The 21040-nt window shown below is 35.6% G+C and overlaps 2 protein-coding genes across 2 annotated transcripts; one reads left to right on the top strand and one right to left on the bottom strand.

Moving 5' to 3' along the window:
* Window positions 1-6705: 6705 nt before the first annotated feature.
* Window positions 6706-13691, top strand: LOC107721826 (probable cationic amino acid transporter). Its single transcript, XM_016529997.1, has 7 exons — window positions 6706-7003; window positions 7763-7999; window positions 8111-8328; window positions 8441-8587; window positions 9792-10000; window positions 11578-12428; window positions 13357-13691. The coding sequence occupies exons 1-7, from the start codon at window positions 6706-6708 to the stop codon at window positions 13689-13691; spliced, it is 2295 nt and encodes a 764-aa protein (XP_016385483.1).
* A 961-nt stretch (window positions 13692-14652) lies between these two features.
* LOC107721903 (claudin-11-like) lies at window positions 14653-20629 on the bottom strand. The gene is made up of 3 exons (XM_016530112.1): window positions 19788-20629; window positions 18360-18524; window positions 14653-16607 (listed from the first exon to the last, which is right to left on the bottom strand). The coding sequence occupies exons 1-3, from the start codon at window positions 20011-20013 to the stop codon at window positions 16348-16350; spliced, it is 651 nt and encodes a 216-aa protein (XP_016385598.1). The 5' UTR covers window positions 20014-20629; the 3' UTR covers window positions 14653-16347.
* Window positions 20630-21040: the final 411 nt, after the last annotated feature.

The following is a 21040-nucleotide window of genomic DNA, read 5'->3' on the forward strand; positions in this document are numbered from 1 at the left end:
AAAAAGGGGTTTGAGTTACTAATAATCAACATTTAACCTGGTAAAAAAAAAAAAGTATTTATTGTTATTTGTGTTATATTTCATCTGCAACAGCAATGTGAACTTTTATAAACATCCATTTGGTCGTTAACTTTTAAATGCATCATTATGCAGAAAATATGAGCAGTTCTCGGCATGAAAGACCCGCGACTGGCAGATCAACGAGCCTACTTCTTTTCTCTCCAGTACGGTAGGAAGTTAAATTAAATTAAATGTGTTGGATATTAACTGTGACAAGACGATTGACAGGCCAGTTTACAGTGACAGGGTGCGTGTAACAGGTGCGTAGATTCGTTATTTTCTCGTGTTGCAAATCCACTTGTTCATATTTTTACTAAACATATCCACCAGATGTCAGCAGCGATCTATTTAGTTTTGTTTAAATTTCCATTTAACTGTACAGCTGTGCACATGTAAAAATGCTATTTTAATATTTTGTGATCCCTGCTTTGTTTTGCTCATTCTTAAAGCATTTCTAACAAAAACCACAAACAGGCGTTTCTACTTTTTGTCTCCTTTTAAAGTCAAATAAACTTTGACCGTTTTAGTTATTTACGAAACATACTGTTCCACTGACCTAGCCTAGTTGGCCAAGATTCAGGTTTGTTATAAAGAAATGCCAGGCAAGAGCTATTTCTTCTGAACATTGTCTAAGGGGGAAAAAATCCAGCCACTAAAAATTTCATCTCTGTGATCCTGCTGTTTTCACAGAAATTGTGGAATAACAGAAACTGCTGTGTGTCAACAAATCAGAGCGCAGAAGCTATAAAAATGTGTCTGACAAGGCTTGGATGTGAGTCAAGGCCATGTAAAGGAAATATTTGAAAGAAAATATCGCATAGCCAAAACCAATTTTGTCACATATTACAGAGCACAATTTTTTTTTTTTGGAGTAGGCGTATGTTATATATTAACGCCATGATTCTGTATTGTGATACATGTGTCTCCTGACAAATAAGGGGGAAAGAAGGCCACCACATTGTTGTACATTTGTTTGTACATTGTTGCCATTTTTCAACCTGCTTATTTTTTTATTCCCTCCATCCCAGTGGGTCACCTTCTACACACAATCAATTATCTCTTTTTTTTTTTTATCTCTAGCTTTCTTTTATTTGTATTTTTATTTCGTAACCAGAGGCATATTTGTTTTAATTTAAGAATGAAATTCAGAAGAAACATATATTCTTTCATTCTAATCAGGTGGAAATATATTCTGCACAGTCTTTGACGTCCAATTAATATGGTGCAGCAATGGTGCATTTGTTATGCATTTTGGGGATGATGTAGTTGAGCTGTAACTATAGCAACGGTGACTCATCAAGTAAGATCCCTCTGAATATTCTTTGCACTCATACTTCACAGTTTGCTTTTTAATGCAAGTTGCTACATTTGCAAATGAAGAGACGAACACAAGTACTCTACGTGCGTAAGCTCGCGGCTACTTATGTCATTTATAATACACAGAAAAAATGGTGTAGAAACAATTCTCACTAATAAATTGCTAATATATTTCACAGTTAATTTAAAAGAAGTGACTAGTAACACTGAATTAAGCGTGAAATTTTGAAGACAGAAATGGTATTTTCTCGTAAAACGTAGCTTTCTCCAATTTTGTAGCCTATATTGTTGTTTAAAATGCGTAAATCAAATTAGTTTATTGGCCAATAATTGTTGTATTTTAAAAACTAATTTGAACGAAATCTAGAAAAAATATGTTGATGTAACTTTATTGATTCATTATGTAAAACCTACGTACATGAATAAATCATGTAAATCGACACATTTTTCATTAAACTCAAGGAGTTACATATAGCAAACATGCATTTCATTGAATTTCATTGCAGGTATGGCTAATGCTGGTGACATTTTAACAATTCTTGTGCTTAGAATCAAAAATTGACATGACTTAGCATGGGAAAGATGTGAAAGTTTGGTGGTCTTGCAGTTGACCTATATTATTGTTGTTGAAACCAGTTGTTTTTGCAGAATAAGCGTGTTCACTGATGCAGTGAGAGCTGCGCCCATTGCAAACACTTGCTGCAGTGCATTCTGGCTTTCAGTCACCATGGCGATACTTTTGTTTCCCACGAAACCCGAGTCTCCACTTGAGTCTCAGCCATTGAAGTTGAGTGGCAGGGTAATTAAAAATGAATTAAATGCCATAGACAACAATTACTACAATAATAATGAAACTGATGGCTTTGTGTCTCTACAACGCGTCTTTTTTTTTTTTTTTTGGGAGGCTATTCAGTCTGCTACCAGCTGAGTTTGTCAGTGATCTTGTTTACTTCTCAGACTACAATGAATGTGCTGCAAGTTTATGTGATTAACTGTATAGTATACAGGCTGTCTGTTTTCTGATTATGACAGTAATTGATGTTGTGGGTCAGTATGGTATCCAGTAATGTTTCTAAGCCTCACAGAAAAAAAGATACCCTGTTTTACTTCTTTGTGAATTATCTTGTACGTTTGCACACCATTATGGGCCAACACTGGAATTTATCTTATATATTTGTCCTGGTAGATTAATCCAAGCCTCATTTAATCCAATATCATCAATCTCACCAGGGAAATGTAAAGTATGTAGCCTACATTGACCTAACAAAGTATGACCATCTAAAACAGTCCAGGAAGCTCCATCCTAGGCAGCTGTTGAATGGCGGACACATCTTTTAATAATGAACTCTGATCACACGGAGAAAAGCCTAAATAATTCACAATGTCTCCGCATCACGTCCCCTGCGGTCTCTACAAGCTTTGCCTGGATTCCTCTGTACCGCTGGACATAATGGAGTATAAAGTGTAAAATCCCCACTGGTGAGTTTTTGCTCCTTTTCTGCCAGGGAATAATGTTATTGATTTGAAACTGGACACTTTTATTTCTGTTTCGCAGAGCTATTTGTTTTACCAGAGTGGACAGAGCAGTTGTGGGCTTTACTTTGGCTCAGGCTGGAGAAAATTGTATTTGCTATGTCTGTTTTAAAAGCAATCATTTCATGGCTCAGCTCAGTATAGCGCTCCTTAGTTTGACTTTCAGCCCTCCCTTGACAAACCACAGATGATCCTCATTAATATTATATATGGAAAGGTTACAAGTTGAACAATTTAAGTGACTTATTGCATCCCAATTTGATTATGCACATACTACAGATATTTGGATTAAATGCAGGTGACAAATGCAAAATCTGGGGATTTTTTGGAGGAAAATTCTAATGTTAATTCTGAACTTTCAGTACACTATCCCAGAGTTTATTCTAGTAAACTATTTAGGATTGAAGTAGCATTCTTTATCATTATTAGGAGCATTATTGCATGTTGTCACATTATCTGTATGACAATGGAACTGACCAAGGTCCTGAAAAAATGGTCTGGATAAACAAATTTAATTACAGTGTTTACAAGGCAGCACTTTCTACAATACATTCAGCTCAAATGCTTAATGTGCATGTAAATGTTTTGTGCATAATTTGAGTCTTTTACAAGCTTCAAAATCTCTTGGGATTGACATTTCACATTGTTTACAACTTAAAATCTAACTGACAGCCATTACCATCATCAATATTTGCATACTGAATTACATTTGGTCTCCTTTCTTGCATTATATTTACACACTGCATTATCATTGTTCATTTCTTTCTAACATATATTTAATAATCTAGCTGCTCATATATTTAATACTATTTAATAATATTTGCTTTATTAGTTCTCATTTTATATGGTCTGTTTCTCAAAATCTGCATTGTTTACACTATAATGTTTTTTTTATACATAAAGGTTATAAGAGTCATTAGCCACTCACATAAACCTGTAAAATGCCATAAAATTACCCAATTGCTTTTTTCCAATACATCTGCTGTTCATTATAAATGACCTTTAAAGTCTGTACTGTTTTCATTTGGCCCGTTCACACTAAAGGCCTGTTCACACCAATGATGATAACTATAGCAATAAATTAGTGTCCACATCAACGGAAAATATTGTTCTGTTTATTATAAGCCAGCTGCTTGTATGTTGTCCGCTGTTTTAAATGATTGAGTTCTTTGAAGCAGGGTGTATTCTGATGTTTTTTTCGTTCATCAGCTGGAAAAATCTTTCTGAAAATGATTCTAACAATATTGTTCCTCTGTGTCGTTATCATTATAGTTATTTCGCTATTCCCTTAAAATATAAAACCTTTTTTACAATTTTATCTTTTCACATATCGTTAGTGTGTCTGTTCAGTTTGACGACAATTTTTCACTTCTGAGTGACAGGCAGTTCACACAGCATTTTGCTGGAGCTGTGTGTAATTGTAACTGTATTGATGTCTGGCTTCTCTCTTTATATATACATGCCATTCATCTCTCTTCCTTATAATCTGTTTCCTATCCCTTGCTCTGGAGTCTGATGACAGCATTTCTTTAGTCAGGAGCAGATGTAGTCAGAGATCCTTTTCAAGATTTCATGAATCATTTCTACACACAGAAGATGAAAGCTTTTATCTTATGCATTTGTCTATAAAATATTAAGAGTATTTACTGTGGACGTATTGGTTATTTATTACCTTGTATGTTTAACATATTGTAGCTTATTTGTGTTAGGAATTATTTAACGGATAAGTGGCCCGGTGCGACCACACCAGTTGCACCCCCCTAAGGACGGCCCTGAATACAGCACTATTATAGAGACACCTGAGAGTGTTTGGCATCTGGTTTCTCGCTCTCATTCTCTCCTTCTTTCAAACTCCATAGATAATGCAGATATAACTTCCCTCTGTATCTGACATCATCTGGTAAATCGCAGTCAGCCGTGCTTCATTTCACCCTGTTTTGATAACAGATGAGATATGGTCAGGTTGTATGAAACAGAGCCTGCAGGCACCGACAGAGCAGTGGGACTGGTAATTACCAACAGGCAGATCCAGCAGATCTTAGGTCTGTGACGGCAACTGCAGCTTGTCTCGGTGAACGGCAGGCCTGCATTAGATTGAAGGAAACAAGATAGCACTGTGTGGTGATGCTATCTGTGAAGGGAAAAACAAAAGAAGGCCGTGAGGTGGATTGAAGCAGATGGAGACTGACATAGAAGATGACAGTTCATAAATGGGCCTCATGCAGATAGGCAGAAGAAAGTATAGTGAAATGATGACAGCAAATGTAAAAGGTTATAGATCAGGGTTCCCACAATTATGGGAAACCTGGAAATGTAAGGAAAAACTGTAGTTTTCATGCCTGGAAAACTCATGGAAATTAATGGTCTTAAACGGTGTAAATAAAAACTAAAACCATAAAAAAAATACTTGAAATAAATTTTTTTTTATTTCAGCTAGTTTCCAAGGCAACATTTGTCATGTTCTTTTAGATTAACTTAAAGTACTACAATAACTAAAAATAAAACTGAAATAAAAATTCATAAAAACTATATTGCCATATTTTAAAAGAACAAAAACTAATAAAAATGACAAAAACACATTACAAACTTACTAAAACTTTGACTAAAATTAACATGAAGGCAAAAAATATAAAAATAAAATTGAATTCAAAATATTAGCAAAAACTATAATAGTATCTCAGTGATACTGAAATACAACTGGTCTTAAAAAGCATTCAAATGTCATAAATTCTATAGTGATTATACATTTTATGCTTAAATAAGTAATTGGCATAAATGTTTAAAGCAGGAGAAGGTTTGAGGCTCATCTTAAATATTAAACATTTGTAACATTTTTTTCACATATGTAATACATACAATAATAATATTGTTTTGTTTTAGTAAGACTTTTGGCAATGTATTACATGTAATGAATGTATAAAATATGCTAAAATATGTTATTGGCAGGAATTTTCAAAACAGGATGGTGTTTGAGGCTCATCTTAAATGTAATAATTTTTTTAACATACATAATAAATAATACAATAATTATGTTGTTTTGTTTTAGCAAGACTATTTATTATATTAATCTATATCTGTTTTTATTTATTAATCAAGTTAGTAATATGATACATATTCTGTTTTTTTAGTAAGAATATATATATATATACATTTTTAACTATTGTTCACACTATTTCTATATACTCGTCTGTTCCAGTAACAGTAAACAGTCAACGTTGTATCAACATTTATATCATAAAGCACCAATTTTGTTCTGTTTACAGACCTCAGCACTGTTTCTCCAGGCTGAAATATGACATTCTATTCACATTGTTTTCTCTATTAGTATATCAGTGTCCACTGGATATCTGATGCTCTCCATATGCTAATCTGCAAGTTTAATGAGACATGACACCATAGCAACATTTCACCTAAGTGAATGAAGGGACATTTTCTGTTGTTTGACTATTGTAACGTTGCTCTGCAGTATTAATCCCAGCCTGATGTTTTGTCTGAGTTGATTGTTTTTCAATATCAGTGGATGATGTGCGATTTACATGCTTTTCTCTTTTTGTAGGACATCATTGCGGATTCAGTATAGAGCACTATGATGATTGATCAGCTCATGGATCCTCTCTGAGACAGTGTGTGTGTGTGTGAGAGCGAGAGCGAGAAAGAGAGAGAGGAGGGAGCAAAGAATAAAGCAGGAGACACTCATACAAGACAAGTTTAGAGGAAACACCTGGAGCGAGACACTGACACGTAAAAGAGGACAAGCCTCACCCTTCTTTTATCCGAGTCTTCCTGTGCTGGAGGATGAGCGCTGTCTTTGCTAAACTGGACCCCAGGAGAATTGAGTGGGAGTCGTCCTGGTATGGACTCCACTCTCGAATCCTGCGCACTAAACCTGTGGACTCCATGCAGGAGGCCTCAGATGACTTGCATGGCACCAGACTCGCCCGTGTGCTCACTACGGTGGATCTGGTGTCACTTGGGGTGGGCAGCTGCGTGGGCACTGGCATGTATGTGGTCGCTGGGCTCGTTGCTAAAGAAATGGCAGGACCTGGAGTGATCTTGTCCTTCATCATTGCAGCTGTGGCATCCATTCTGTCAGGTGAGACTTTGTCTTTTATAGTTTATGAACAGTTTGCAATTACGTTTACATAGTGTCAGAAATCACTGCTGGTGCTCTGGTGTAAATAGGCCTCTCATCTTTCCAGTCAACTTCACAATTGCATGTTTTATATTTTTTCATGTGACCTTGAGGCTGTGAGATGACCCCACCTCTCTGTAATCATGGCCAGCTGTGCTGAGGTTTTCTTTGCTTTATTTAGATCAAATTCTTCAAATTTAAGTCTGAAGTTCACAAAACCACGGCAATAATCTATGCCTTATGGGGTCTCTTAGCTCACTCATCAGAGTAAGTCAACCAGACCAAGACTTGACCCACCAAGACCCATTTCTAGACCAAGAACCACAAGACTGAGACCTGTCAGTGCAAGAACCAGACTTTTCATCTGAATGACTTGAAATAGAGTAATAAATAATAATAATAAAAAATAATAAAATGCTGAATTTATTATTGAATTCTAAACCCAACAATCAAGTTTTCACCTGGTCTCCAAAAAATAAAAAATATATTTTAATACCACATATCATTATAATATGTTTACCACATTTTTCCTAATAAAATAATCATTCCTAATAAAATTACTTTTCCCTAATAATCAGAAAATGAAAATGCATAGAGACGATAAGCTGAGACCCAAATCCAGACCAAGGCCACGTCCAAATAAAATTCCAGATATTGACTTTAAGCGTGTTTCTGCATTACGAACTTGTCACACGGCTAATCTCAGTGATTTTCACACAGGCGTCTGCTATGCTGAGTTTGGAGTGAGAGTGCCTAAGACAACAGGTTCAGCCTACACATACAGTTATGTCACAGTGGGAGAATTTGTGGCCTTTTTCATTGGCTGGAATCTCATTTTGGAGTATCTGATTGGTACAGCGGCGGGGGCCAGTGCATTGAGCAGCATGTTTGACTCTTTAGCCAATCACACTATCAGCCACTACATGATCAACCATCTTGGAACATTGAATGGCCTGGGTTAGTGTCTTTCCTAGTAATCAGATACTAAATAAATTGCTTGTGTGGTTGATGTGGTCTTTATCCATCCTTCATGTTCCTCACACAGCTCATTTGTTTGTCTCATTTCAGGTAAGGGAGAGGAATCTTATCCCGACCTGCTGGCTCTGCTGATCGCTATGGTGGTGACGGTGATTGTGAGTTTAGGGGTGAAAAACTCTGTGAGCTTCAATAATGTGCTGAATGTTGTTAACTTGGTCGTTTGGGTCTTTATGGTGCTTGCCGGACTGTTTTTCCTTTCTGGAGCCAACTGGGAGAATGGAAGGTTTCTGCCCTATGGCTGGTCAGGGGTAAGAATGTAAACTGTATGGGAATATAAATGCATTACTCTATTGAATGTGATGTTTGGCTAAATGAGCATTCTACTATGACAGAGATCAATAATTATTATGTGCTCTGTAGGTCATGCAAGGAGCTGCAACCTGTTTCTACGCCTTCATTGGCTTTGATATTATCGCCACCACAGGAGAAGAGGCCAAGAGCCCCGACACTTCCATACCATATGCCATAACAGCGTCTCTCATCACCTGTCTCACGGCGTACGTCTCTGTGAGTACACTAACTCCTCTCATATCCAAACACTGAACTGTGAACTTGGGAGGATATTAGTTAATTATGTTATGTTTAATTACATAATCATTTTTAACAAGTTTGCAAAATATGATATTATTTCTGTCATGATTCTGCTTTCTAAAGACTTAAGATTTGAGATTAATCATGATTATTTTATACTATTGATACCCCTAGTTTTCAATAGTAAATAAATAGAAAAAATCTGCATATAATTTGCACATTTATATCTTGTTCACTGGGTGGATGTCAGGCAGTATTCTCTGTAGCAATTATTCATATATTTAATATATATAATTTAAATATAATTTCATCAATTCATAATTGAAGTGCAAATAAATAACTAAATAAATCTTCAGTTAACTCTAATAGTCAGTATAAATTAAGATAATGCACAGTGCCAATTTAATGCAAAATAAATATTTTCAAGGTATTTTAATCATTTGCTGTAGCTTTAGTACAATGACAATAAAAAGCCATTTATTTAAGCCAAATATTTAACTTTAAGATGTTTTTTTTGTGCAAAATTATATAATATATTTTTGTTGCATTTATAATATCACAATTACTGCTTTTCTCACCCAGTATAAATGGATCTGTATGTGAAAATATGAAAACATATAGTGGCCTTTATATTTTAAGAAGCATGTTCCTCTCAAGGGGATCATATTTATGGTTCAGAAAGTTTGAAAAAAAAAAAAAAACTGTACAAACTTATTGATAGCCTAAACGATATAGTAAACATGGACTCTGTGCTTTGTAACCTAACTCTGACATTAAACTGTTTACCAAATTTGAATATTGAATAATTAAAGGACAGGCACTGCAATAAAAATAGATGTGTACAAGATATGCAAGTATTCCAGCCTACATTGCACATTCAGACAATTCAATGAATCATTCAAGCACTTCAGAGTTGGATTGTAATTTATTTAAGCCCCGTCCTGATCCCTAGAGCTGAAGACCTCTGCTCATTCTTTTTCAAATATTAAATGCATCATGAGTTTCCTTATTGTGCAATGGAATTGGATGAATCATCCTACAGCATCCATCCACTGCCACACCGAGAAATGAGATCAGGAATGAGATTGTGTCACATTCTCATTCCACAATCTGCCATATATTTAAAATGGTTGTGACAAACTGCCACATAATAAGCATTTGGCCTGTTTATATGTCTTAGGTGAGTGTGATTCTGACATTGTTGGTGCCATTTAACCTGATTGATGGCGATGCCCCGCTTATGGAGATGTTTGCCGTTCATGGCTTCCTGGCAGGGAAGTATATTGTAGCCGTGGGTGCTGTCGCAGGACTCACTGTCAGCCTGCTGGGATCTCTGTTCCCTATGCCCAGAGTCATCTATGCCATGGCGGGAGATGGTCTGCTTTTCAGGTACATGTGTATATATCCTTTTCTTTTCTTCATGCTATGCATAAAGCATTTAATTCCAAGTTTTTGCAGTGTTATTTTAGTGAAATACTATTACAGTTTTTGGTAATTTTTTTAATTAGATTTTATTTTACTAGATTGTATTTAGTTAAAATCCGATTTTATCAGAAAAATCACAATTATGGTTTTTAGTTAAAATTTTAGTAATTTTGTTGTGTTTTTGTCAGTTTTATCTTTTTTTTATTTATTTTAATTTGTGTATATAGTTTTTAATCACAAATGTTCGGCCAAATTGTGCAGCCCTACAAAGAAGCACAGCAAACCTGGAATTTTTTAATTGTAAAAGCACGTTTTCCCCCGGAAAAATCAAAAAGTTGTAGTAATTTTGTTGTATTTTTTTTGTCAGTTTTATCAGTTTTTTGGTGTTGTTTTTTTATTTATGTATATAGTTTTTAATCACAAAATTTTGGCCAAATTGTGCAGCCCTGCAAACAAGCACAGAATTCATGGATTTAAAAAAAAAATCATTAAATCACATTTTAAATTGCAATCACATTTTTGTTATTTTAACAATTATGTTTTTTTTTTAGTTACAATTTTAGTAGTTTTGTTGTATATTTTTGTAAAAAAAAATTGTTGTTTTTTAAATATGCCTCTATAGTTCCCTTTCAGTCAGTCACGTTCTACGTTACGTCAGTCGTGACTGACGAATTGGGATCTCGCCCGAGAGCCCAATCACATTCGAGTGTAAACTAAACAAGCCAATGACAGTTTTAAAGATGGCTTCCCGCTCGTGCGTTTCTGGATGCGGTCGTTTCCTGCCTCCATCTGATGGTCATGATCGCTGCCTCTCGTGCCTGGGCTTACAGCACGCTGAAGCAGCGCTCATGGATGAGTCACCGCTGTCCTATCTTCCGCCCCAGCTGGTGTGGGGGGACTTGCCGGCCTCCGCAGGGCACTGGAGGAGGTCAGCAATAGTGGCGTTTTCCATACGGATCCCAATTCGTCAGTCACGACTGACGTAACGTAGAACGTGACTGACTGAAAGGGAACGTCTCGGTTACTTGTGTAACCCTCGTTCCCTGAAGGAGGGAACGGAGACGTTACGTCCCGTCGCCACAGTTGCTGTACCACCGCTGTACGGCCGGGGCACGTAGTCTCGGCTCCTCAGCGAAAAACTGATGTGCGTTTGTGCTCTCCTTTTATACCCGCGCTGCGGGGCGGGGTGCGCGTGGCGAAACACGCACGCCAACTGTCATTGGCTTGTTTAGTTTACACTCGAAGGTGATTGGGCTCTCAGGCGAGATCCCAATTCGTCAGTCACGACTGACGTAACGTTTTTTTTATTAGATTCTATTTATTAGTTTTAGTTAATTTTTTTATTAGTACTTCAAGTTAAATGAAACTGAAGACAAGAAATGTTGTTTTGGCAACTAGCTAAAATAAAATGTTTAAGATTTTTTAAATATTTTATTTCAGTTAATGATTATTTTATTTCAAGTACAAATTTTTATTATTTTTTTTAATGGTTTTAGTTTTAGTTACCTATAATAACTCTGGATTGTTGGTGTGTACACCAGGTTCCTGTCCTTTGTGAGTCCGCACACAGAGACCCCTGTGGTGGCCTGTGCTGTATCAGGCTCTCTGGCTGCTCTGTTGGCTCTCCTGGTGAGTCTGAGGGACCTGATCGAGATGATGTCCATCGGCACGCTGCTGGCCTACACACTGGTGTCGGTGTGTGTGCTGCTTCTGCGATATCAGCCAGATAGAGACGGCTTCAACAGTTTCCTCACCAAGGAGGAAGAAGAGGAGCGGAAGAGGAAGGAGGAAATGATGGCAGCTAGTGAGAAGGACATGAACTCACCTGGTGGAGAAGAGTATGCCGACAACCCCTGTGGAGCCAAGAACCTCCCCTCCAAAGGAGACGACGAAACGCTGATTGAAAAGTCAGATTCTGGGGGCTACCAGTCGGATACTTCCGGCTGCGGCATTGGAGAGAATGGCATTGAGGTGGATGACTCTGCTAGTTTCTTGAAACGCATATTGGGGTCCCATTATTACACTATACGGATGCGTTTGGGCCTGCCAAACTTTGGCGATAGGCCCACACCTGCAACAGGACGCACTGTTACTTCCTGTGTCCTCCTTTTCTTCATCTTGACCTTCTTTCTCTGGACGCTTGTCATCTATGGCTTCGACCGGGTCTCAGGAGGAGCTCGCTGGGCAATGTTACCTTTTATAATGACTGTAATTGTCCTCATGGTTACTTTGGTTATAATTATTCTCCGGCAGCCTGAGAACCCTAAAAAGCTGCCTTACATGGCACCCTGTGTGCCCTTTGTGCCCACCGCTGCCATGCTGGTGAACATTTACCTCATGCTCAAACTATCCAGCATCACCTGGGTGCGCTTTGTGGTGTGGTGCTCACTAGGTAGGCCAGATCTTCTCCTACATACGCTCCATTTTAGGGTTGCGCGATTAATGAAATTATAACATTGCAAAGGCCGTGATTTCATTATCAAAAAAGAAAGTGTTGCTTTGGTTCTATGATTTCACGTTTGAATAAGAAGAAATTAAATCACAGTTGTGTTTACAATTTTACAGTTGTAATGTGAAATTAAATTATTTTTTCTTAAATACTCTATTTTATTTTACAATGAAATATTACAATAGTAAGATTTCTTTTTTATTATAAATATATTATTTAAATATATTTAATAATATGAAATCTTTTGGCATTTAGTAATAATAATAATTATTATTATTATCATCATTATTATTACTAAATCATAAAATATTATTTATTTTTACAGCAAAATATTACAGTAGTTTTATTTTAAAGATATTTATTTTATTTATATATTGTATTATTTGCAATATTATTTACATATATTATTTAATATGTTAATTATATTATTTAATATTATCTAAATATTAAATCTAAATTAAAAAAAAGAAAGTTTACTATTGTAATATGTCACTATAAAATAAAATATAGAGTATTATTATTATTATTATTATTATTTTTAAGTCATATTGATATATAACAAAATCCCATTTACACCAAGAATGATAACTATAGCAATAACTATATTAGTGTCTACACCAATGGACATTCTGTTAATCGCACGCTGCAGTTTTGTCATCTGCTGCATTAAATGCTCAAGATCTTTCTGATTTGCTATCAGTATTTAGATGGAAAAAATTGTTCAGAAAGTGATTCCAATGATATCTTTCATCGTTAGTGTTATAGTTGTGGTGTGGACTTCCATATTCTCATGTTTAAATAGAATGATTATAAAACTTCATCGTTTATGGTGTGAACAGGCATTAACTGACCCCATCTCTTCGCCCTACAGGTGTGCTGATCTATTTTAGCTATGGGATGTGGAACAGCTCGCTGGAACTCAGTGCTAGAGAGGAAGCGGCTCACGCCAGCTCCTACCAGAGGTATGACACAGAGGTGGATGACAGCTTCAATATCGATGAAGACCTCCCTCCTCAGGAGGACGAACAAGAGGGACAGTACCAGGGCTGGGCGGCTGAGGAGCGCAGTTATCAGTACCAGAAACACTACCAGTCCCAGCAGCACTATGATGAACAGAGACCGTCCAACAGTCACAATTACAGAAGCAAAGGCAGGACCAATGAAGGCTTTGAGGAGCTGGTCAATGAAGACTATTCACCTGAGTGAGAAATACACACTAAACTACTGTCGCAGTAGAGGTTGGATTTGGGTGAACTTGATTTTGGCAAACAGAATATGTTCCTAGATCAATGCCGCAATACCGTAATAAGTAATGAAGACAAAAGGAAAATGCGTATCATGACAATTTTAATTAAAACATACTGTTGGTAATATACAGGTGCATCTCAATAAATTAGAATGTCGTGGAAAAGTTCATTTATTTCAGTAATTCAACTCAAATTGTGAAACTCGTGTGTTAAATAAATTCAATGCACACAGACTGAAAAATAACACCACTGTAAGGATTTATAGACACATTTATAGTAGTAAGAATCTATATAATTAATGTAAATAAAAAAACTTTGTTAGCAGGTTAATTAACTTACCAGCACATCCTATACATATGAGGTAAGTATAAATAAAATAAAGTCCAAATAAAAAGTCTATATATAAATATAACATTATAAAATATATCAAATGTTTTAATTATTTTTTCTCATCAACTGAAATGTTATTTTCTTTTACTAAAATTAGTAGCCATTTTAAAGTAGGGCTATTATTAAAGTCACAATGAAATGGAATCGACATATCTTTTCTTCCATATTATGATGCACATCCGAGTAAAAAAAAAAGAATGTAAAAATGAAACATATGATACACGGATAAATTGTTCACAATAAGATCATTAAGATGCATTTATAAAACATGAATTTTATTTCATGCTGACTTTAAAATAATTTATTATTAATTTATATTATGTAATTTAATATATTTAAATTATATAAATTAAATATATATTATTTAAGTTATATGATAAATGAGTGTGACATGATGACAAAATAAAATTAAACAATATTTTTGTCAAAAACTATGACTAAACAAAATTAACACTTTTTATCATTATTAAAATTAACACTTTTATTTTAATTAAGACCTCGTGGGTAGTTAATGGTTAAGGTTAGTACTGTGCTCGTTTGACAGGAACAAACATTAATCCAGGAACACATTCTACCAGACAAAATCAGTCACTGATAGATTTTTTTTTGTAGGTTTGAAGGTGTTATTAATCATGTCTCACTAGTTATTAAAACATTTTTGAGTGTGTTTCTAAGTGAACTTAATATTTATTCTTGAACAGGTGCTTGTTAAATGCATTTGCACCTTGTGATAGATGTGACTTATCTAGATGTTTAGCCCAGTTTTTTTATTAAGGCTTCAAAAGTGCCTTTAAATAACCCCTCCTTAATGTTATTCTACTAAAATCAAATATATGCTTAGATTTCGAACAGAATTAGTGTTTCTTTCTGATGTGAGCTGCTGTTTCAGTGTTGGCTTTAATACAAACCGTACTCTTTTTTTCCATTATTAAGATCCTAAAAGCAATGCCCTTGTCTTCTCCGTATAAAAACTCAGGATGCCTCTTTAAAGCAAAAACCAATGCAAGTTGTCACTACATGAGCAGAAACCCTCTGAAGATGCATTGAGTGGACTTTTCACCTTACATCATCTCCACAGCTGTGTTTGATCTAAAGTCTCAAGCTCTCCCTTGAATTTCAAGGGAGGAAATATTATGATTGGCTCCCTGTGAAAGCTCAATAGTTCTCAAAATATTTTGCGACATTGATATCAAATTCTTTCTCTGTTGGTTTGTAGAAATGTCGTGCTCTTGTGGTTTCACCCTTGTTTAGGTTTGCACGAGGATATTTACATTTCTTCCTTACAGCTCTGCGCTAAAAATCATTCAAATTCAGAACACACTTATATTCACAGAGATCAAGAGTTACATGTTTGAAAAGAATATACAAATATATTTTAAAATGAAATATTAAAATTAATATATTTTACAAGCACAAATGGTGTCTTTTTTGTGTCATCAGCTATAACAATATTATTTTAAATATATTTTTTAGGTTCATGTTTTCATTCAGACACATTAAATTTGTGTATTATGAGATGGCATGATGATTTTGAACAAGTAAAATGCATAACAAAGTAGACGGTATAAGAAGTATTATGTCCTCAAACTCTCAAACAGCACATAAAATAATGCATTACCACAATTAATCAATCACCAACCATATGGGACCAGAAAAAAAATGACCGGTTTTCCTGTTACACATATTTTTTCTCAAATTTCAAATGCTGATTTCCTAGGAGGTTGTGTGCAGGAAGCTGTGAGGAGATCTCCAGGAAATCAGTGCAGATGACATCTGGTCATTCAACCACACAGCTTTCCTGTCCGTCTATCTATCTGTCTGTCTGGGTGTACATGCTTTCCTAAATGTTGGCATGAGCTAATAAGCTTATATTCACAACTTTTACACAAGATAAAATAAAGTCGCTGGTAAAATAAAATATAGGAGCAAAATGAATACTGTGTAAATACTGTAAAGTCAATGAAAAATGAAATGCCTAGGGAGAAGAGAGCTGTTTCCCTTTGGATTCATTTCAACGTCTGTTCAAACAAAGCCTTAAATGTTCAAACGTCTAAGTTTTAGCACAAAAAAAGAACAGTTTCCACCGAATTCTCTGTTCCCGCCAAATCTTCACATGTTTGCAGTCAAACCATGGCAGTAGAAAACAAATTCTTCACATATTTCATCGGCGCGTGTTCAAATCTTGAGGTAAGGCGCCTGCGGTCTTGTCCAGTGTGTCTTCACTCTCACACATGTGCGCTCTTGGCATGACTGTTTATAGGAGGGCCAGAGTTGGTAACGCCGCTGTGTTTTGAGTAGTAGTAGTGGTTTTCAAGATTTTGACTTGGGCCGTCACCCCTTGAGCAACAAATCATCAACGAGCTGCCAAAAAAACAAAGGGCTGAACCGACCCAGCCAGCATACAAGGAGAATCCGAACGACATCAGGCCGTCCTCGTGAAGCACGCCAATAGGAAACCACACCGTTGACACCATCCCGCACAGAGCTGAAAACAAGAGGAAGGGTGCTATAATGCCATACCATAATCATGGAGAATAGCAAACTGACTTACAAGCAGTCACATTAGCGAAAAAGTCAATAGTCAATGGTGAAGCGATGTATGATAGAAGTCACCTTTAAACCAAGCAGCTTTCTGTGTGTCAACATGGCGAATTTGAACATGATGTGAAATTTGTGCGTGGCAATCTTTCACCCTCACTCGAATTCCAGAAATTGTAGATTCCCATTTAAATGAATGCATTTCGCCCGTGAAAATTCGCTGAACAACGGTAAATGTGACCACACCTTAAGACTGGGAGTTTTATTTGTGTTGTTTACAGAACAAACTAGCCAAACTCTAAACCAGCCACCTGTAAAAATGGGTCGGGACATGTTGACCATGACTGGCTCTTCCCAATCTAACAGGATGTAGGAAATCTCTGGATGATTTACAGTTACTTCAGTCAAGGACATTTTCAGTCCTGTATGTTGAAAGCTTGACTTTAGAGAGGATATGAGCAACCAGAGGACAACATCTAGCATTTTGCTTAGAACTGCTAAAATTTCAACAATTTAACAAACTGCTTTATTTTAGGTTCATGAGTAATATATCAAAGGGTCCTTTGCAGGAAATGGTACCATGACTGTTCTAGGAAAGGTACTCAGATGTTATTGGTTAAATGGGTTCTGGTAGATACCAAATTTACTATGATGGGATTGAATAGGTGTAGCACTTAACACTCTTAAAAAGGTTCCAAAAGGGGGTTTTGCCTCGATGCCAAGTAGAACCATTTTTGGTTCCCCAAAGAACCTTTCAGTGAACAGTTCTAAAAGAACCATTTCTTAGTGTGTAGAACATTTGAATAATCTGAAGCATGTTTTGCCACTATGAAAATGTTCCATGCATGTTGAAGGTTCTTCATGAAACCATAGAAGATAATAAAGAGCCTTTATTTTTAATAGTGTTAAGTGCTACTTTAAACTGTTGAATCCACATATTTAGGATTGGGACAGTTCACTTAAAAATTAAAATACACATTCATTGAACATCCTAGTTCTTCTTGGCGCTTACATGAGAGTTTATGAGCGAAGCAGTGATACAAATTGTTCTTGTGAGTCAGATCTTTTCAAATAATTGACTGATCCAATTCATAAATGATTTGTTCACAAATTGGATTGATCCAGTTCTCAGGTTCACACACTGACTCTATCCCACTGGAGGTGGTATTATAACTATATAATGACTTCAGTAGAATATAATGCACAAAACTACTTTTTTGATCATTCTGTATCCCTGATAGCACACGTACATCACAGAGACGTCTGCATTTACATCTGCAAGATGTATTTTTTAGAGTGTTTGCTCATCTGCAATAAGTCTATAGGACATTTCCTATCAGATGTCAAAAAGAAGTTTAGAAAATGTCTTTAAGATGTTTATGATTTAGAATGTATGTAAAACTGATGTTTAAAAGATGTCCATCAGATGTTTGTTCACAGCAGATGCTTTCCAGATGCAGTGATCTTTAACAGACATCTTGCAGACGTATGTGTGCTATCTGGGAAAACTCCTTTCGAGTTTTAAAATAAAGAAAGTGAACAGATTTTGGAACAACATTTGGGTGAATAAATTAGTGTTTTAATTTTGGGGTGAACTATCCCTTTAAGAAATGATCGTTGAAATTTCCATTTTGTTGAGATGTAAATGACACCCTTTACTGAGATTGGCCCTACTATATTTCACACAGCAATAACTCACATATAAACAGTATAAGAAGTCCTCCCAGGACTGCGCGTCTGTGTTTGGTGTCTTCGCTCTCTTGGCTCAGTTTGACGCACGGCATCGCCAGCAGCACGAGCGCCAGAGCGGGCAGTCCGAGCAGAGAGGCGGAGACCATCAGAGCGCGCGACGTCTGGATGTAAGCTTCAAACAAAAACAACAAATGCATTCAGCTTCCCTGACAACCCATCATTTGCACAAAAAAACGAATATATATTATAAATAGGATAGGACATGTATATATACTTAAATTACGTTTTAATAATTCCTGCGTTATAACTATTCAACTTAAATAAAATTATGTTAAAATAATATCCTCCTGAGAATCAGAAAAAAAAAGGTTTTGTGAATTTTTTTATGTCATTACATTGGTTGGAGCATAAGAAACAAATGGACAAAAACATTTTTGGAAAAAAAAATATTTTATTCATATTTGATTCTATGTCCTTTGTAAAGGATGCCAGGACTAAGTTATTTAAAAAAAAAAAACATTAAAAGGCATATATACTTATATAGGCAAAACCAATGTTTTATTTTTTCATTCACCAATCAGTTTTTAGGTTTCAGGCTATTTTTAGCCAATGTTATGAAAGATATAACAGAATGATTTGATATACTGTACTTTATGGAATATGTGCGTAATTTTTATTTTTTTAAATGTCCATATATTGGTATTCCCATTCTATACAATGTATCTATACATTGCATCTAATTTGCATATAAATGTGTTCTTAGGGCAAACCATAATGAAAAAAGAAGGGTTATAATGGGAGTAATAACGTGGCAACATTTTCATACGAATATCTCATATTTCATAGGAATATTGATCTATAATTTCTTTCCCTATTGACTTGTTATGTCTCTCCAAAATGCCTGATTAACATGCCGTTTGTCCTGGTGTCCTCTACAGAAGACATGTATGAAAATGATGCCCTGTTTCATAACAAAAAGTCATATTCCGATTTGAAACCCCATTACATTTTTTCTGAAATGTTTATTTACGACAAACAATTTGAAAATGAGCCAGATTTAAATGATAACTACAAAACATTATCATATTTCCATAAGAGTGCTAAATGTGATCATTCTGTCAATATCAGTCATATTTAAAGACCAAGGAGAGGGAGTGTTTATTTGTTTATGATCAAACCTCCAAACATTTGATATCTCTAAAAAGCCCTGAATGTGCTTTGTACAGGACATCCAGACTGTGGCATGTAGGGTCTCAAAGAAATTCACTAAAATCTCTCTATGCCTGGGTCCCAGGTGGATATTATGTGATTTAAAAAAGTATTTAAAAAAAAGAAGAATAATTTTTTTTTTGATTTAATTCCATAAATGAAAAGAAAAAAAGGATGCATACAAATAAAATAATGATTTTTACTAAAACATGAACATATTTCTCACCTGGTATATCGAGGATCTGGTTGAGTGAGATGCAGTGATAGAGAGCAGTAGAGATGACACACTCTGTCCACAAGCCCTTGGTCTCCAGCTCATCCATCTTCCTGCAGGTGTGCATGCCGTACTTACAGGTCACCACCCAGTCATTTGTTGAGGTCGCTATTATAATACCAGTCCAGCCGATGCAGCTCATTAAAAAACCACAAAGCAGACGACAGCTATGAGACATTCTGACTGAATATGTACAAATGTGTTCGCAAAGAAGATGTTTACTACTAACGTTATACGGTATTCAAGTCAAAAACTAATACGAAAACATAAAAAAAAATTAAAGATCACTGATCCTAAATAAAACGCATGCTGTAGCAGATTAGCGTACAAACAGTTTGAGAATGGACTGTAAAACAATCCGTTTGGTAAATTAACTTTTTATAGTGGACGTGCCCAACATAACTTTCAGCCAATCAGAAGAAAGCACAGCCATATACGTCACAACGGCCTTCCCTCAAAGCCTGGAGAATAACATCTTTTGATTTATTGCAGCATTAATAAGTCTCTGCTTTAATTTTTTTCTCTCAGTATTATAGTTTTCGGCTTATTCCCAAATTAAATAATCGTGATAATATTTCACAAACTACAACAGAACTTTGTGTCAACCATAACAATTTAAAAAGACGCTCTCTGAGGAGGCATGAAATTACTATTTTGGGTGTGAATGCCATCTAGTGGGTTAGATGATATTACGTTGTCCAAGACCAATTTTTGACATTTGAAACATATCTGGACGCTTTATGATGACTCATACCAAGCTCAGAGAAACCACCCTTACTAAAACACAGAAAACAGATTTATCTATAATACCACATACATACACTACTGTTCCAAAGTTTGGGTTCGATAAGATTTTGGTTTTTTTTTTGTAATGCAATTTATTCCTGGATGTCAAACCTGATTTTTAACAGCCATTACTCCAGTCTTCAGTGTCACATAATCCTTCAGAAATCATTCTAATATGCTGATTTGGTGCTAAAAACAAACAAACATTTCTTATTACTAATGTTAAAAACAGTTGTGTTGCTTAATATTTTTCTGGAAACCGTGATATATATTTTTGCATGATTCTTTGATGAAAAGAAAGAACTTTTTAATTGATTTTTTGTAACATTGTGAAAGTCTTTACTGTGGCTTTTGATCAATTTAATGCATTCTTGCTGAATAAAAAGAAAAAAAAATGACTGACCCCAAACAGTTATCTA

This window comes from Sinocyclocheilus rhinocerous, unplaced genomic scaffold (genome assembly GCF_001515625.1).
Source record: "Sinocyclocheilus rhinocerous isolate Xijiao unplaced genomic scaffold, SAMN03320098_v1.1 scaffold90, whole genome shotgun sequence".
NCBI classification, from domain to species: domain Eukaryota; kingdom Metazoa; phylum Chordata; class Actinopteri; order Cypriniformes; family Cyprinidae; genus Sinocyclocheilus; species Sinocyclocheilus rhinocerous.

What these genes read in the sequence shown, in the direction of transcription:
- LOC107721903 (XM_016530112.1), bottom strand. Translation starts at nt 20,013, where the DNA reads ATGTCTCATAGCTGTCGTCTGCTTTGTGGTTTTTTAATGAGCTGCATC. An exon ending in CCAGATCCTCGATATACCAG is followed by an intron (nt 18,525 to 19,787) that starts GTGAGAAATATG and finishes TTTTGTTTGAAG; the next exon opens with CTTACATCCAGACGTCGCGC. An exon ending in ACTTCTTATACTGTTTATAT is followed by an intron (nt 16,608 to 18,359) that starts GTGAGTTATTGC and finishes TCTTGTTTTCAG; the next exon opens with CTCTGTGCGGGATGGTGTCA.
- LOC107721826 (XM_016529997.1), top strand. Translation starts at nt 6,706, where the DNA reads ATGAGCGCTGTCTTTGCTAAACTGGACCCCAGGAGAATTGAGTGGGAG. An exon ending in TGTGGCATCCATTCTGTCAG is followed by an intron (nt 7,004 to 7,762) that starts GTGAGACTTTGT and finishes ATTTTCACACAG; the next exon opens with GCGTCTGCTATGCTGAGTTT. An exon ending in GGAGATGGTCTGCTTTTCAG is followed by an intron (nt 10,001 to 11,577) that starts GTACATGTGTAT and finishes TGTGTACACCAG; the next exon opens with GTTCCTGTCCTTTGTGAGTC.